This window comes from Nerophis ophidion, linkage group LG12 (assembly GCF_033978795.1).
Source record: "Nerophis ophidion isolate RoL-2023_Sa linkage group LG12, RoL_Noph_v1.0, whole genome shotgun sequence".
NCBI lineage: Eukaryota > Metazoa > Chordata > Actinopteri > Syngnathiformes > Syngnathidae > Nerophis > Nerophis ophidion.
In genome coordinates this window covers 20093876-20106574 of record NC_084622.1, presented here as the reverse complement: position 1 = coordinate 20106574, position 12699 = coordinate 20093876, and the positions used below count along the sequence as shown (strand labels likewise).

The 12699-nt window shown below is 42.4% G+C and overlaps 1 protein-coding gene and 1 long non-coding RNA gene across 3 annotated transcripts in view; one reads left to right on the top strand and one right to left on the bottom strand.

The window, feature by feature from the left end:
• Positions 1 to 12699, top strand: part of LOC133563101 (uncharacterized) — a 47054-nt gene that overhangs the window by 33755 nt on the left and 600 nt on the right. Inside the window, exons 1-2 of one of the 2 annotated variants that reach the window (XR_009808991.1) lie at positions 9326 to 9725; positions 10317 to 10390. The exons of the other annotated variant lie outside the window; for it this stretch is intronic. This is a non-coding gene — a long non-coding RNA (uncharacterized LOC133563101). Of the gene's footprint in view, positions 1 to 9325; positions 9726 to 10316; positions 10391 to 12699 lie in introns of those variants that run through there. 2 annotated transcript variants of the gene reach the window in all.
• Positions 340 to 12699, bottom strand: part of LOC133563099 (PDZ domain-containing RING finger protein 4-like) — an 83387-nt gene continuing 71027 nt past the window's right edge. The window contains exons 6-8 of the mRNA XM_061917046.1: positions 10808 to 10909; positions 6162 to 6278; positions 340 to 2740 (exon numbers count right to left, since the gene is read on the bottom strand). Coding sequence (XP_061773030.1) covers positions 1382 to 2740; positions 6162 to 6278; positions 10808 to 10909 — 1578 coding nt within the window. The 3' untranslated portion in view covers positions 340 to 1381. The remainder of the gene's footprint in view (positions 2741 to 6161; positions 6279 to 10807; positions 10910 to 12699) is intronic.

Here is a 12699-nt window from a genome sequence, read left to right as displayed (position 1 = left end):
TATATATATATATATATATATATATATATATATATATATATATATATGTATATATATATAAATGTGTGGGGAAAAATCACAAGACTACTTCATCTCTTCAGAACTGTTTCATGAGGGGTTCCCTCATGAAACAGTTCTGTAGAGATGAAGTAGTCTTGTGATTTTTCCTAATCCAATCAAGACAGATATATATATATATATATATATATATATATATATAAATATATAATATATATATATATATATATATATATATATATATATATATATATATATATATATATATATATATATATATATATATATATATATATATATATATATATGTATATACTTGCAGTGACTATAGTGTACATATTACATAATGTTTTGAAGGTCTCTTTTACTACATTATATATATACATACTGTACATATTACATATTGTTTTGAAGGTGTCTGTTACTTCATTATATTTATATTTGTGTGTGTGATTTGTACATATTGTTATGAAGGTGTCCGTTACTACATTATATACAAATACTTGCAGTTTGTGTATAAAATGTTTTTGAAGGTTACAACGGTCACTCTCATTAGTTGCATATTTCAAGCGGTTTAAAGTCCTGAAAAAAGAAAGACTTGTAAGTTGTTGTCTCCCATAATGAAAGAAGGAATGCTAGGCAACATTCCCTAAAAAGAGCAGTTCTCTTTTAAATATATTAAATGGCTGATCTTTGGATTTAGCTCTCTTCTAGGGTCAGATAGTTCAAGTGTATCGATGTAGTGTGTAGAGAAGTGTACAGTTGGATAATAACCATGTAAACAATGTAAAGAGGAGTGGACAAGCATTCAAAACAGTTCTGCGTATGAAACACACATACACACACACACACGTGGAAAAGTTGTACTGTTTTTGGTTCCAACAAACCATACCCGTCGAACGCTGACACACACTTTCCACTGAAAGGAAAAAGTGTCCCCAAACTTTTGAGCGCTAGTGCAGATGTAAAAAAGAAGGCGGGAACGTAAGAAGATGTCCAATAGAAAAAGTGAAGGGAACGCCATAAATTCTTTACAAAATGCTCCTGGTGCCTACAAAGTGTGAAAAATACTGCTATTGTCATGCTAAAAAGGCCACATTGAACGAGGCAATCATCTCCTACCACACGGGTAGACAGGAAGTTCTTGTATTACCACACGGGTAGACAGGAAGTTCTTGTATTACCAGACGGGTAGACAGGAAGTTCTTGTATTACCACACGGGTAAACAGGAAGTTCTTGTATTACCACACGGGTAGACAGGAAGTTCTTGTATTACCACACGGGTAGACAGGAAGTTCTTGTATTACCACACGTGTAGACAGGAAGTTCTTGTATTACCACACGGGTAGACAGGAAGTTATATCATACGGTGGTGACCGAGAGGAAGGCGTTGTGCACCTGCACTCCCTCCGGAGCCTTGGCCTCATGAGTCATCAGCTCCTGGATGGTCATCCAGTTGTCCAGGATCTTCTTGTTGCGCTTCTTCATCATCTTCTTGTGGCTCAGCTGGATGATGCTGACCTCGCTGCTGCTCTGAGGGTTCTCCTTCAAGCTCTCAAGGCGGCTCCTCTGCATGAACTCCCGCCTCTTCTTCTGCTCCTTGGCTCGCACCAAATGCTGCTTCCTCTCCTCTTTGCTCCAGTAGCGGCCCATCTTCATCTCGCTCATGGTGTCGTCGTCCGTGGTCATGCCGCCGCTGCGCTCCTCCTTGATCTTCAGGGCGCGCTCCCGCAGGATCTTGTCCCGCACGGGCCGCTTAGTGATGTAGCGTGTGCCGTCGCTGCGGATCTTCACCTTCCATTCCATCTTGGGCTGGTTGAGGGGGCCCTGGGGCTCCTTGCAGACACTGAGCAGGCTGAGCTGGCTCTGGGCGTACTCCACCGCCGAGCGCTGCTGGATCAGCTGCATGTAGCTCTGGTAGTGGTGGGCGTGCTCTGGGATGTTGCTCTGTCGGTGCTGGGACGGGGAGAAGTAAGGGATTTGGGAAACGCCAGGCCTCAGGTTCCCTTTATGATCTTCCTCGGGCAGAAGCGTCTGATCCGACTGGTCTGAGGGGTCACTGTGGTCCGGGCTGCTGCTCTTGCCCAGGAGGGGCGCTCTGCATCCTGCCATGGGGATGGGGCTGGCAAGGCTGCTGCGGAGGTTCCTCTGGTTGGTGAGGCTCACCATCCTCTGGAGGGAATGTTCCGGAGAGCGATCCATGGCCAACGGGGTGCTCCGCGAACTCTCCGCCGTGTTGTAGGCACTGGAGCTGTCCTTGTCCTCACTCCCCTTGTGGAGGTTTTGGTCCCTGGGCTCAGAGGGCACCGAGATCCCGGTGGTGGAGGGCGACTGCTGGCCTTTGCGGATCTGGTGGGCTTTCATGATATTCTGGCATTCCAGCTCGATGCTGCGCAGCTCTTCATTGAGCAAGCGCAGCTCATGCTGGACGCCGCCCTGCTCGGCCACGCTGCACTCGATGGTGCTGCGGCGGCTGTAGAAGAGGTCGTACTCGCCGCTGTTCCGGATCTGACACTTGAGCTCCAGGAGTTGCTGGAAGCGCTCACCTGCCGCTTCCTCGTCCTCTTTGTCCTCCTGGCCCTCTGGCCGGCGCGTGTCCAAGTTGTCCAGGAGACACTGGGACAGATGTCTCTGGATGTGCGCCAGGACTTCCTGCTCGGAACTGTCCATTTGCTCTCCAAGGGTACGCGTGGAGCAGGTGGGCCGGTCATCCTCTGCTCTCTGCAAACAAACATCTTTGTTACTTTTTTCATGCAATATCAATTTTCTTTTTTCCCGACTAAACATCATTTGACAGGAGAATAACTGTTTGGGATAGAAACCGCCCATCTTTCATAAATATTCAGTGTTGTCATCGAGGATTTAGATGTACTCTTTGACTCAGTTCTGGGATGAAAATTATTGAAAAAGTTGATTGCCTTTCAATACTAATTAGGTCTGGACTCAAGGAACATAGCATTAGGTACACCTGTGCAATGTCATGAGGTCCATCAGAGACTGCATGCATTGGTCACATCTAGTCTTAGATTTAGATTGGTTACATCTAGTCTTAGATTTAGATTGGTCACATCTAGTCTTAGACTTAGATTGGTCACATCTAGTCTTAGACTTAGATTGGTTACATCTAGTCTCAGACTTAGATTGGTCACATCTAGTCTTAGACTTAGATTGGTCACATCTCGTCTTAGACTTAGATTGGATACATCTAGTCTTAGACTTAGATTGGTTACATCTAGTCTTAGACTTAGATTGGTTACATCTAGTCTTAGACTTAGATTGGTCACATCTAGTCTTAGACTTAGATTGGTCACATCTCGTCTTAGACTTAGATTGGTTACATCTAGTCTTAGACTTAGATTGGTTACATCTAGTCTTAGACTTAGATTGGTCACATCTAGTCTTAGACTTAGATTGGTCACATCTCGTCTTAGACTTAGATTGGTTACATGTAGTCGTAGACTTAGATTGGTTACATCTAGTCTTAGACTTAGATTGGTTACATTTAGTCTTAGACTTAGATTGGTCACATCTAGTCTTAGACTTAGATTGGTCACATCTCGTCTTAGACTTAGATTGGTTACATCTCGTCTTAGACTTAGATTGGTTACATCTAGTCTTAGACGTAGATTGGTTACATATAGTCTTAGACTTAGATTGGTCACATCTAGTCTTGACTGAGATTGGTCAGATCGAGTCTTAAACTTAGATTGGTCACATCCAGTCTTAGATTGGTCAGATCTAGTCTTAGATTTAGATTGGTCACATGTAGTCGTCTTAGACATAGATTGGTCACATCTCCTCGTCTAAGATTTAGATTGGTAGGATCTAGTCTTAGACTAAGATTGATCACATCTAGTCTTAGATGGGTCATATCTAGTCTTAGACTTAGATTAGTCATTATCCAGTCTTAGACTTATATTGGTAACATCTAGTCTTAGACATACATTGGTCACATCAAGTCTTAGACTTATATTGGTCAAATCTAGTCTAGCGGCTGGTGCCAATACCTTAGTAGGCTTCATCATTTCATGCTCATAGACTTGGGTTGGTAGGATCTAGTCTTACACTTCAAGGGGAACTGCACTTTTTTTTGTAATTTTGCTTATCATTTACAATAACTATGAGAGACAAAACACACTTTTTTGTTGTTGACGTGGGCATTGAGGTATTGTGTGGCAGAACCAGCACTGTGGATTGAGTACTACCAGTTCAAAATAGTCAAAATCCCCCACGTTAGCATTGAGGTATTTTGTGGCGGAACCATCGCCTTGGATCGACTACTACCAGTCCAAAATAGTCTGAATCCCCCACGTTTTGCCTTCTATTCAGTTGTGAACAAATGGCAGAGAGGAGCATCCGTGACCAGATGCTTATCTATGAGCATGGACTGATGAAGCCTACTTGGGTGAGAGGCGAAGTGTCTTCAAAGAGAAACCAAAAGTATCATAGTCGATGGATTGAATGCCCTGAGAAGACAATGAGCTGGATGAATGAGAACATCAATAGACTCACTACAGTATTTTTTATATGTCGTAGTACAGTAAAATTAGGTAAATACCTTTTTTTCCACTAATTTCAAGCATGTTACTTATATTATTGAAGTCATAAATAATTGTAATTCAATGAATACAATAGATCAGTGGTTCTTAACCTGGTTTCAATCGAACCCTAGGGGTTCGGTGAGTCGGCCTCAGGGGTTCGGCAGAGCCACATTAATCATGAATTGATTAATGTGGACCCCGACTTAATCAAACAAGTTGAAAAACGTATTCTAGTGTTACCATTTAGTGGTCAGTCGTACGGAATATGTACTGTGCAATCTACAAAAAAAAGTATCAATCTATCAATCAATCAATCAATCAATCAACCCAAAGTGTGCACGGTCTTCTCTTGGCACCTGCTGAGGCTTCCTGCCCATGTCTGAAACTGCTCTGGTCCTTCTGCCCAGCCTACGCCGAGCCAGTCTAAAGAGGAGTCATTGTCCCCCAGAGGTTGTGAATCTCCCAGGACATGTCCACTCTTCACCCCACTAGTCTGATTGTGGGAGATAACATAACATAACTAGGAATATAACACCATTACAAATGCTGTCCGGGCGCCAACGTTATGGCAACTTCAACTCTAAGCTAACACCCTCCCTCCTCCACATCCCACCTCCCCGGATTGTAAATAATCAAGCGTACAAACTTGTTATTATACTTTCTGATCTCTGTAGGTCCACTACTTGCTGTACATATCCTACTAAGTAAGACCTACACTGTTTCAATGTCCATTTCTCTGTTGATGCAATTGTTGATGACTGAAGTGCTGATATCAACCAAACCCTCGTCATCCCAACCCCCGGATTGTAAATAATGTAAATATTTCAATGTGTATATTCTGATGATTAACCTGTGTGATGACTGTATTATGCTGATAGTATATATTTGTACCATGAATTGATGAAGGTGGACCATTTAGTGGTCAATTGTACGGAATACGTACTGTACTGTGCAATCTACTAATAAAAGTTTCAATCAATCAATCAATTTTTTTTATAATATATGTTGCATTATTGGATACTTTTTTTAATAATCTTTGTTGCATTATTAGATACAATTTAATTTTTGTTCATAATATTTGTTACATTAGATACTATTTAATTTTTTTTATAATATTGGTTCATTATTGGATACTATTTAAATTTTTACTGTAATATCTGTAGCATTATTGGATACTATTTAAGTTTTTATTTTAAAATCTGTAGCATTATTGGATACTATGTATTTGTTATTTTAAAATGTGTTGCATTATTGGACACTAAGGTTTTTTTTATATTACTTGTTGCATTATTGGATACTATTCAATTGTTTTTAATAATGATAATATTATTTGTTGCATTATTGGATATTACTAGAGTCTTTTGGTGTTACAATGGAAAAAAGAAACACTTCATGGATGCTATTATTATTAGGTTATTATCTTGTATTATTATTATATTCTATTGTTATTATGTTATTATTTCCAGGTGTTGGCAGGCTATATAAAATGATGTGACGGGTCAGATGTGTGTTGTAGTTTTTGTTGTTGTGGAGGTTCTCCCTTTGGTCTGCTCTGTCATTATGTCACCCAAAGCGTGGGAATGTGGGACCTGCTGGCCTACCTGCTCCTCTGGGAAGACGGCCAATTCCATTTCCTCGCGCTGCTGTTCCTCCAGCATTTCTATTTTCAGCTGCTCCAGGAAGTCGCTGTGTTCGTCGTCCAGCCAGGTCTCCTCCAGCTGAGGACAGAGAAGGTCATTAGTTCTGCTCCAACACCATGAACTGTGCACTCTCACCTTTGACCTGTCAGGCCAAACACTGTCCATCCTAGACCACAACCATGCATGTGGGAAGATTTCACATTTACTACTTTTAATCACAAAGAAAATGGCTGGCGGCTCATGTCCTGGCCTATTCAGCATTAGCGTGCCAGTAGTTTTTACGTGGGGACTCAATTACAGCGGCGCTACATATAAACACGCCACGATGAGTTGGCATCCGACACACGTCCGGCCTGTGGAGACGTTGGAATGCCACCATGCACTGATCATGTTGGCATGAAGTGGATAGTGCCATCGTCACGGTCCTGCAGCCACACGGGACGCTGCGAGCTGCAGGAGCGGGCCCAAAAGGTCAAAGTTACCACTAAAGCTCACACTTTGGTGTCCAAGGAACAGGCGGATAAATACCGGCTCTTTTCTTACGGTGCAAATAAGAAAAGTGAGACAGTGACCATAGAACGGGAACTGGGACAGATATACAATATGTCCTGGCTGCTCAGTACAATATGGCTAACTCAATGCTGCATTGGCACCATGTGACCTAGATTCACAGATACGACTTGGTGGGCAGGGGTCCCATAAGAATACAGTTTATTTTTTTAACCTTCAGTAGCGCATATGTCAGCATTTTTGTAGCGGTACATAAACAAGCCAACAAATGTGATGGAGGCGATCCTTCCAAGACTTCGCAAGATTCAACATCACCCATGTTTCAACTATCTGATCAACCACACTCCCAAGGAATAGAAGTGATTGTTTACCTTTACTAGTGTAAAACACTTGATGGCCAATACTAAAACACTGTAGCATAGTAGGCCCAAGTATGTATTACAAGTTTTATTGAATAAGTATATTTAATTGTAACATTAAACACAGTTTGAACAGTAAGAGAACAGTCATTAAAGCTAATCCTTGATTGTTTTTGTATAAGTACAGTGTACTTTCTTTTTAGACACTTGCATCACTTCTAATCAGTGAAAATGACTTCCATCCATTTTCAAGGTTTCAAGTTTTATTGGTCACATGCAGACGACAGCACAGTGAAATGCTTCTTTCCATGCACTTCAGATATCGCGTACAGTGGGATCCAAACACTACTTGCAGAATCTAATACACTAAATACAGAACGATACAACCATTTGAATAGCTCTAATGTACCTTAATTACAAGACAATAAGTTGCACAATAAGTTACAGTAGTTATGGCAGAGTTATCAGTACATGTAGAAGTACAGAAGTCAAATACAGTACCATTGCAAGATCAAATAGTATAACAGTATATACAGTACAGGAAGCAACAAATATGAAGGTGTCTACAGTTCTTTGGCAGTTGAGTAGTGACAGTAGTATGAACAAAAGTAATGGAAGAGAATGACTTCTAAATATTGTTACATTACATTGAATGAAGAGTATTGTAGTCCGGTAATTACAGCGGTTAGTAAAGTGATTCTTGTGCGTGCGGTTTTGTGCAATTGTGATGAGTGTTAATCAGCGATGCAGTTGAGCAGTCTGATGGCTTGGGGATAGAAGCTCCTCCTGAGTCTCTCCGTGTTGGCTTTGAGACTCCGCAAGCGCTTGCCTGATTGCCGCAGTGAGAAGAGGCAGTTGCTTGGGTGGCTAGAGTCCCTCACAATCCTCTTGGCCTTGGATCTACAGCGCCTGGTGTAGATGTTGGAGGTGGTTGGGAGCACACCTCCGATGGCGCGCTCGGCTGATCTGGCCACTCTGCAGTCTGTCGCGGTGGTGGGCGGTGCTATTCCCAAACCAGGAGGTGATGTTTCCAGTCATGACACTCTGTTGTGCATGAGTAGAAGTTTCTGAGGATCTTGTGGTTTAGCTTAAACTTCCTTTGTCTCCTGGGGAAGTACAGATTCTGTCATGCCTTTTTCACCACTTTGATAAATAAATAAAGTTGATTTGACTTTGTCTATGTGTGTGTGTGGTCCAGGTCAGGTATTCTGATATTTTCACTCCAAAGGTGTTTGAAGTTGGTCACTCTCTCGACCGGCGTCCAGGTGCTATGCTGAGGGTACTGTAGTTCCTTGCGCCTTGTCTCCTAAAATCCACTATGATCTCCTTGGTCTTGCTGACGTTCAGGGCAAGGTGGTTCTCCAGACACCACAGTGCCAGGAGTTTGTGGTGTTTTTAGGCACACAGTTATGTGTGTAGAGTGAATAGAGGAGGGGGCGCAGAACACAACCGTGGGGGGAACTGGTGTTGAGGGTGATGGGTGATGAGGTGCACTTCCCTGTTATCACCACTTGTGGTCTGCCTGTCAGGAAGTCCAGGACCCACTGACAGAGGGTTGAGTTCAAGCCCAGGCCCTTGAGTTAGATGTAGTGTTGTGTCGTTCGCCAACGATTCTTTCGAACAAACAAATCTTTTGAGTGAACGTACTGACGCAGGGAACTGACTGTGTCGCGACGTGAATCATGTGAATCACCTGAATCACGTTCGCGAACGTACTGACACAGAGAAGTGACTGTGTCGCGGAGGATGGCGTAACATTGAGGATCTCTTTCAGTCACTTTGCGCATCGTTCATTAAGTGCTGAGGGCTTGTGTCTTTCTCCAACTGACACACAGCGAGATCTGCCGCTGGGGAAGCTGTTACTGACTGACTCATGATCGGCCGACCTGCACACATTTTTTTATTCTATTTTTCCTATCGTGTTTATTATATACCGCTTTTAGAGTGATCATAATTGTTTAAATAAAAAAAAAACCCCACATTGTCCCTGTTCTCTGGAACAGGGACAATGGTGGATTTTTTTCCAGACAGGTGGGAATGACGGACTGTTCAAGGGACAGATTGGATAGGTCAGTGAATACCAGTGTCAGTTGGTCAGCACAGACTTTTAGGATGCAACCGGGGATGCCGTCTGACCCTGTGGCTCTCCTGGTATTCACCCTCTTAAAGGTTCTCCTCACGTCGTGTTCTGTTATCCTGAATGCTGAGTCTCCATTGCCAGTGACCATACCCACTTTTGCGGCGGCATGAAGGCTGCTGTTTGAACTTGCAGCCTCAAACCGTGCATAAAAGGTATTTAGCTCATCTGCCAGAGAGACATCAGTATTCACCGTCGGAGGGCTGCCTTTTTTAGTCTGTCATCAGTCTGAGTCCTTGCCATACAGCTCTGGAGTCAGCATGCTGAAATGTAAACTCCACTCTGTCCCTGTATCTTCCCTTTGCTTGCTTCACTACGCGCCTGACGTCATAGCACGCTGCCTTGGACGCGGGCATGTCGCCGGTCACGCTCCTCCGTTGTAGGCTGACTTATTCCCCCTCGGCTGCCACGGTATCGATGGTGTGTCCACCATTCTCCTTTGTTGTCGTTACTGGCATTGCCATGGACTCCCAATTCTGCCGGCAGTTGCTTTAAGAGGTTGGAGCTTCGTTGAAGTTGGTGAGTTGTTTTTGAATTTATGTCCAGAAGAGTCTGTTGGGTGTAAACAATTGTTGTGCCGTTGGTCGGAGTAAAACAAACCAAAAAAACTACACAAATTAACCAAAAAACGCAAATCTTTTTGACGAGAGCGTTGAGTGGCAGCCAAACGGAGCAGCGCCAGCTTGCTTTTCTACCGTTTGTATCTTTCAGGGTCGTGGAGGCCGCTGGAGCCTATCTCAGCTGCATTCGGGCGGAAGGCGGTGTACACTCTGGACAAGTCGCCACCTCATCACATTTTAAAATGACTTTTAAAATGTTACGAATTAGAGTTATTCATTACTTTACCAAAAGAGTAATTGAATTACAAACGGAATTACTCTTGGATAAATGTAATTTATACGTTACTTCAAAAAAAACCTTTAAATATATGGCATATGCATTTGAGAGATGTTTAATATGTGGAGTCTGTGCTTTTAAAAGGTGGCACCTGTTGCCTAGTGATGTGTGACATCATCAAGGGTTTCAACAAAGCCGTGTCGGTTAGCTTTAGCAGTTAGCAGCAGCAGTGTTGTCGGCTCTGACGCCAGGTCTTTTGAATCTTTTCACCAGGTGGTGTGACCTCGGCTGCATAACGAGATTGAATGTACTTCCATGGCCGTCATAGCTTCTTGTCAACAAACATGGTATTGTTTGGATGTTTGTCACTTCAATCATTGATTTGTTTTGTATTTCCCAATGTCTACGTGTAAGTATGTTGTTGTCTGCTGTGTCCCAGTGGGATGTTGCCTCTTCCTGTTTGATATCAAGTGCATTTTAGTGCGATACTGCTGGTTGTTTTCACCAGTAAAAAGATATTTCCTGCATTGAACTTGCTGCACTTATCTCGCCATCTTGTTGTCTGCAACACACCACATCAAAAGTAGCGTGCCACGTTACATCAAGCTATCGCTAACAACGTTGGAACGGACCTAAAAATTATGAGTTACATTACTCGTTAGCAGTAAAAATATTACCAAGACTGCTCGTAATACATATCTGTACATTGTATTTAACTATTGCTGTTTGTAAGTTATTGAGGGTCATTTGAATGCAAGATGCACCTGTATCTCCGGCCGGGCCACCAGCAGTAGAATGCTGCGACAGTCCTCCTTGGAGAGCGCAGCCATGGCAGCCTCTCGCTCCTGCACATCCCGACCATTGATCTAAAAGATGACACGCAAACTGGATTAGCAGGAGGCACAAAGAGTACTTACGCACCAAAAAAATGGGTCAGCAGCCATGCAATAAAAAGCTCCAAGCTGTGGCGGTGATAATGAATGGGACAGTGGAGGTACAGTGGGCACACAATTAACTGGCTCGTGACAGCCAGCGTCCGTCTTGTGGCCCCAGAGACAAATGGTGCTGTCACTGCTAGATAATGGCGCCAGTGTACATGTAAACAACCGCCCCGCCCCCTTTTGTGAATAGGATCACTCCCCCAACACCAGCGTTTGAAGGAAAGAAACATCTTTCTATGGAGCAGCATTAGGACCACACTGAAGAGTCCAAAGAGAATAACAGAAAGTTTTATGCTAATTCCTGTCGTAATGTTGGGAGAATGAAATCAAAATACACAATGGGAGGATCCAGGAGTGAAGTCATTATATCACAAGCCCCCAAGATCACCATGAAAGTTGTGAAACCATGAAAATAAATCATGACATTGAGAACGAATGCGTAGTTTTAATTATGAGAAGAAAGTAAAAATGTTCAAAGTGTAACATCATAATGTTGCGGGAATAGCAGCGGTGGGACCAAGTCATTGTTTGGCAAGTCATAAGTAAGTCTCAAGTCTTTGCCCTCAAGTATCGAGTCAAGTCTAAAGTCAAGACTGGAAAGTCTCAAGTCAAGTCCCAAGTCCTGCATTTTGAGTTCTGAGTCCTTTCGAGTCCTTTTAACAAGGGGTCCCCGACCTTTTTTGCACCAGGGACCGTTTTAATGTCGGCATTATTTTCAGGGACCGGCCTTCCACGTGTGGCGGACAAATACATGTATAGCAAATAGGTGCATGAAAAATGAATACATGAAATATTGACCATAACGTTGAATTTGCAAAAAAATCTCTTCATACACTTATTTTTTTTTACACATTTTTGATACTAGAAGGCAGTTTTTTGACTTTAATAACTGATGAGTTATTGTTGATACATGGCATTCAAGGACAAGAACATATAATAAAGATACAAATACTTGCTATTAGTTTGCATAGATTCCTGTCTATTTCCATTCTAAAAGTTATGCATTCTTATTTAGTCTAATATTTCATACATAAATACACTAATGGTAGCTTTTTTTGTTCCATGCATGATTACATGTGTTCTTGCTAGTAATAGGACTGTGTGCAATCATAGCAGCACTTCAACTTACTAGCCCATCTTCTTCTTTCTGCACGATTATTATATGCAACAATTTAGCCCTTTTCCATCTGCCTTATGCACTTTACCAACTATGGTCACTTTGTTCCTGATCTGCCCTGATCTTAGCTCATCAACCTGCAGCGGACTGCGGATGGAAACTAGCTTTTGGTTAGAAGATTTAGCACCTTTACAGTTGATCTGTGTATTCATGTGCATTGTCCCATGTAACAAAGATGTAACAAATCTTGCAAATGGCGACTTCCTATCAGAAGTTTTGTAATACATCAATGCACAGCTTATTGGGACAAGCTTCTTAGGACTGGCCAAAGTTAAGTAGGAGAAAATGCGGTCGATTCTAACTTATTTAATGTCTCTGTGCGTCACAGACCGATGCTGGTTGCCGGACCGGTGGTTGGAGACCACTGCTTTTAACCACAGACTAAAATATTTACACCGACTATGTATGCTTTTAAAACACTGTTTTTATTTATTACAACATGTGCATTTGAAATTGCAGGAAAAACAATTGCACTTCATAATAGCAACATTAACCAGTCAATTTAAACATTGAACTCATTCCTTTACAGCATAAACAC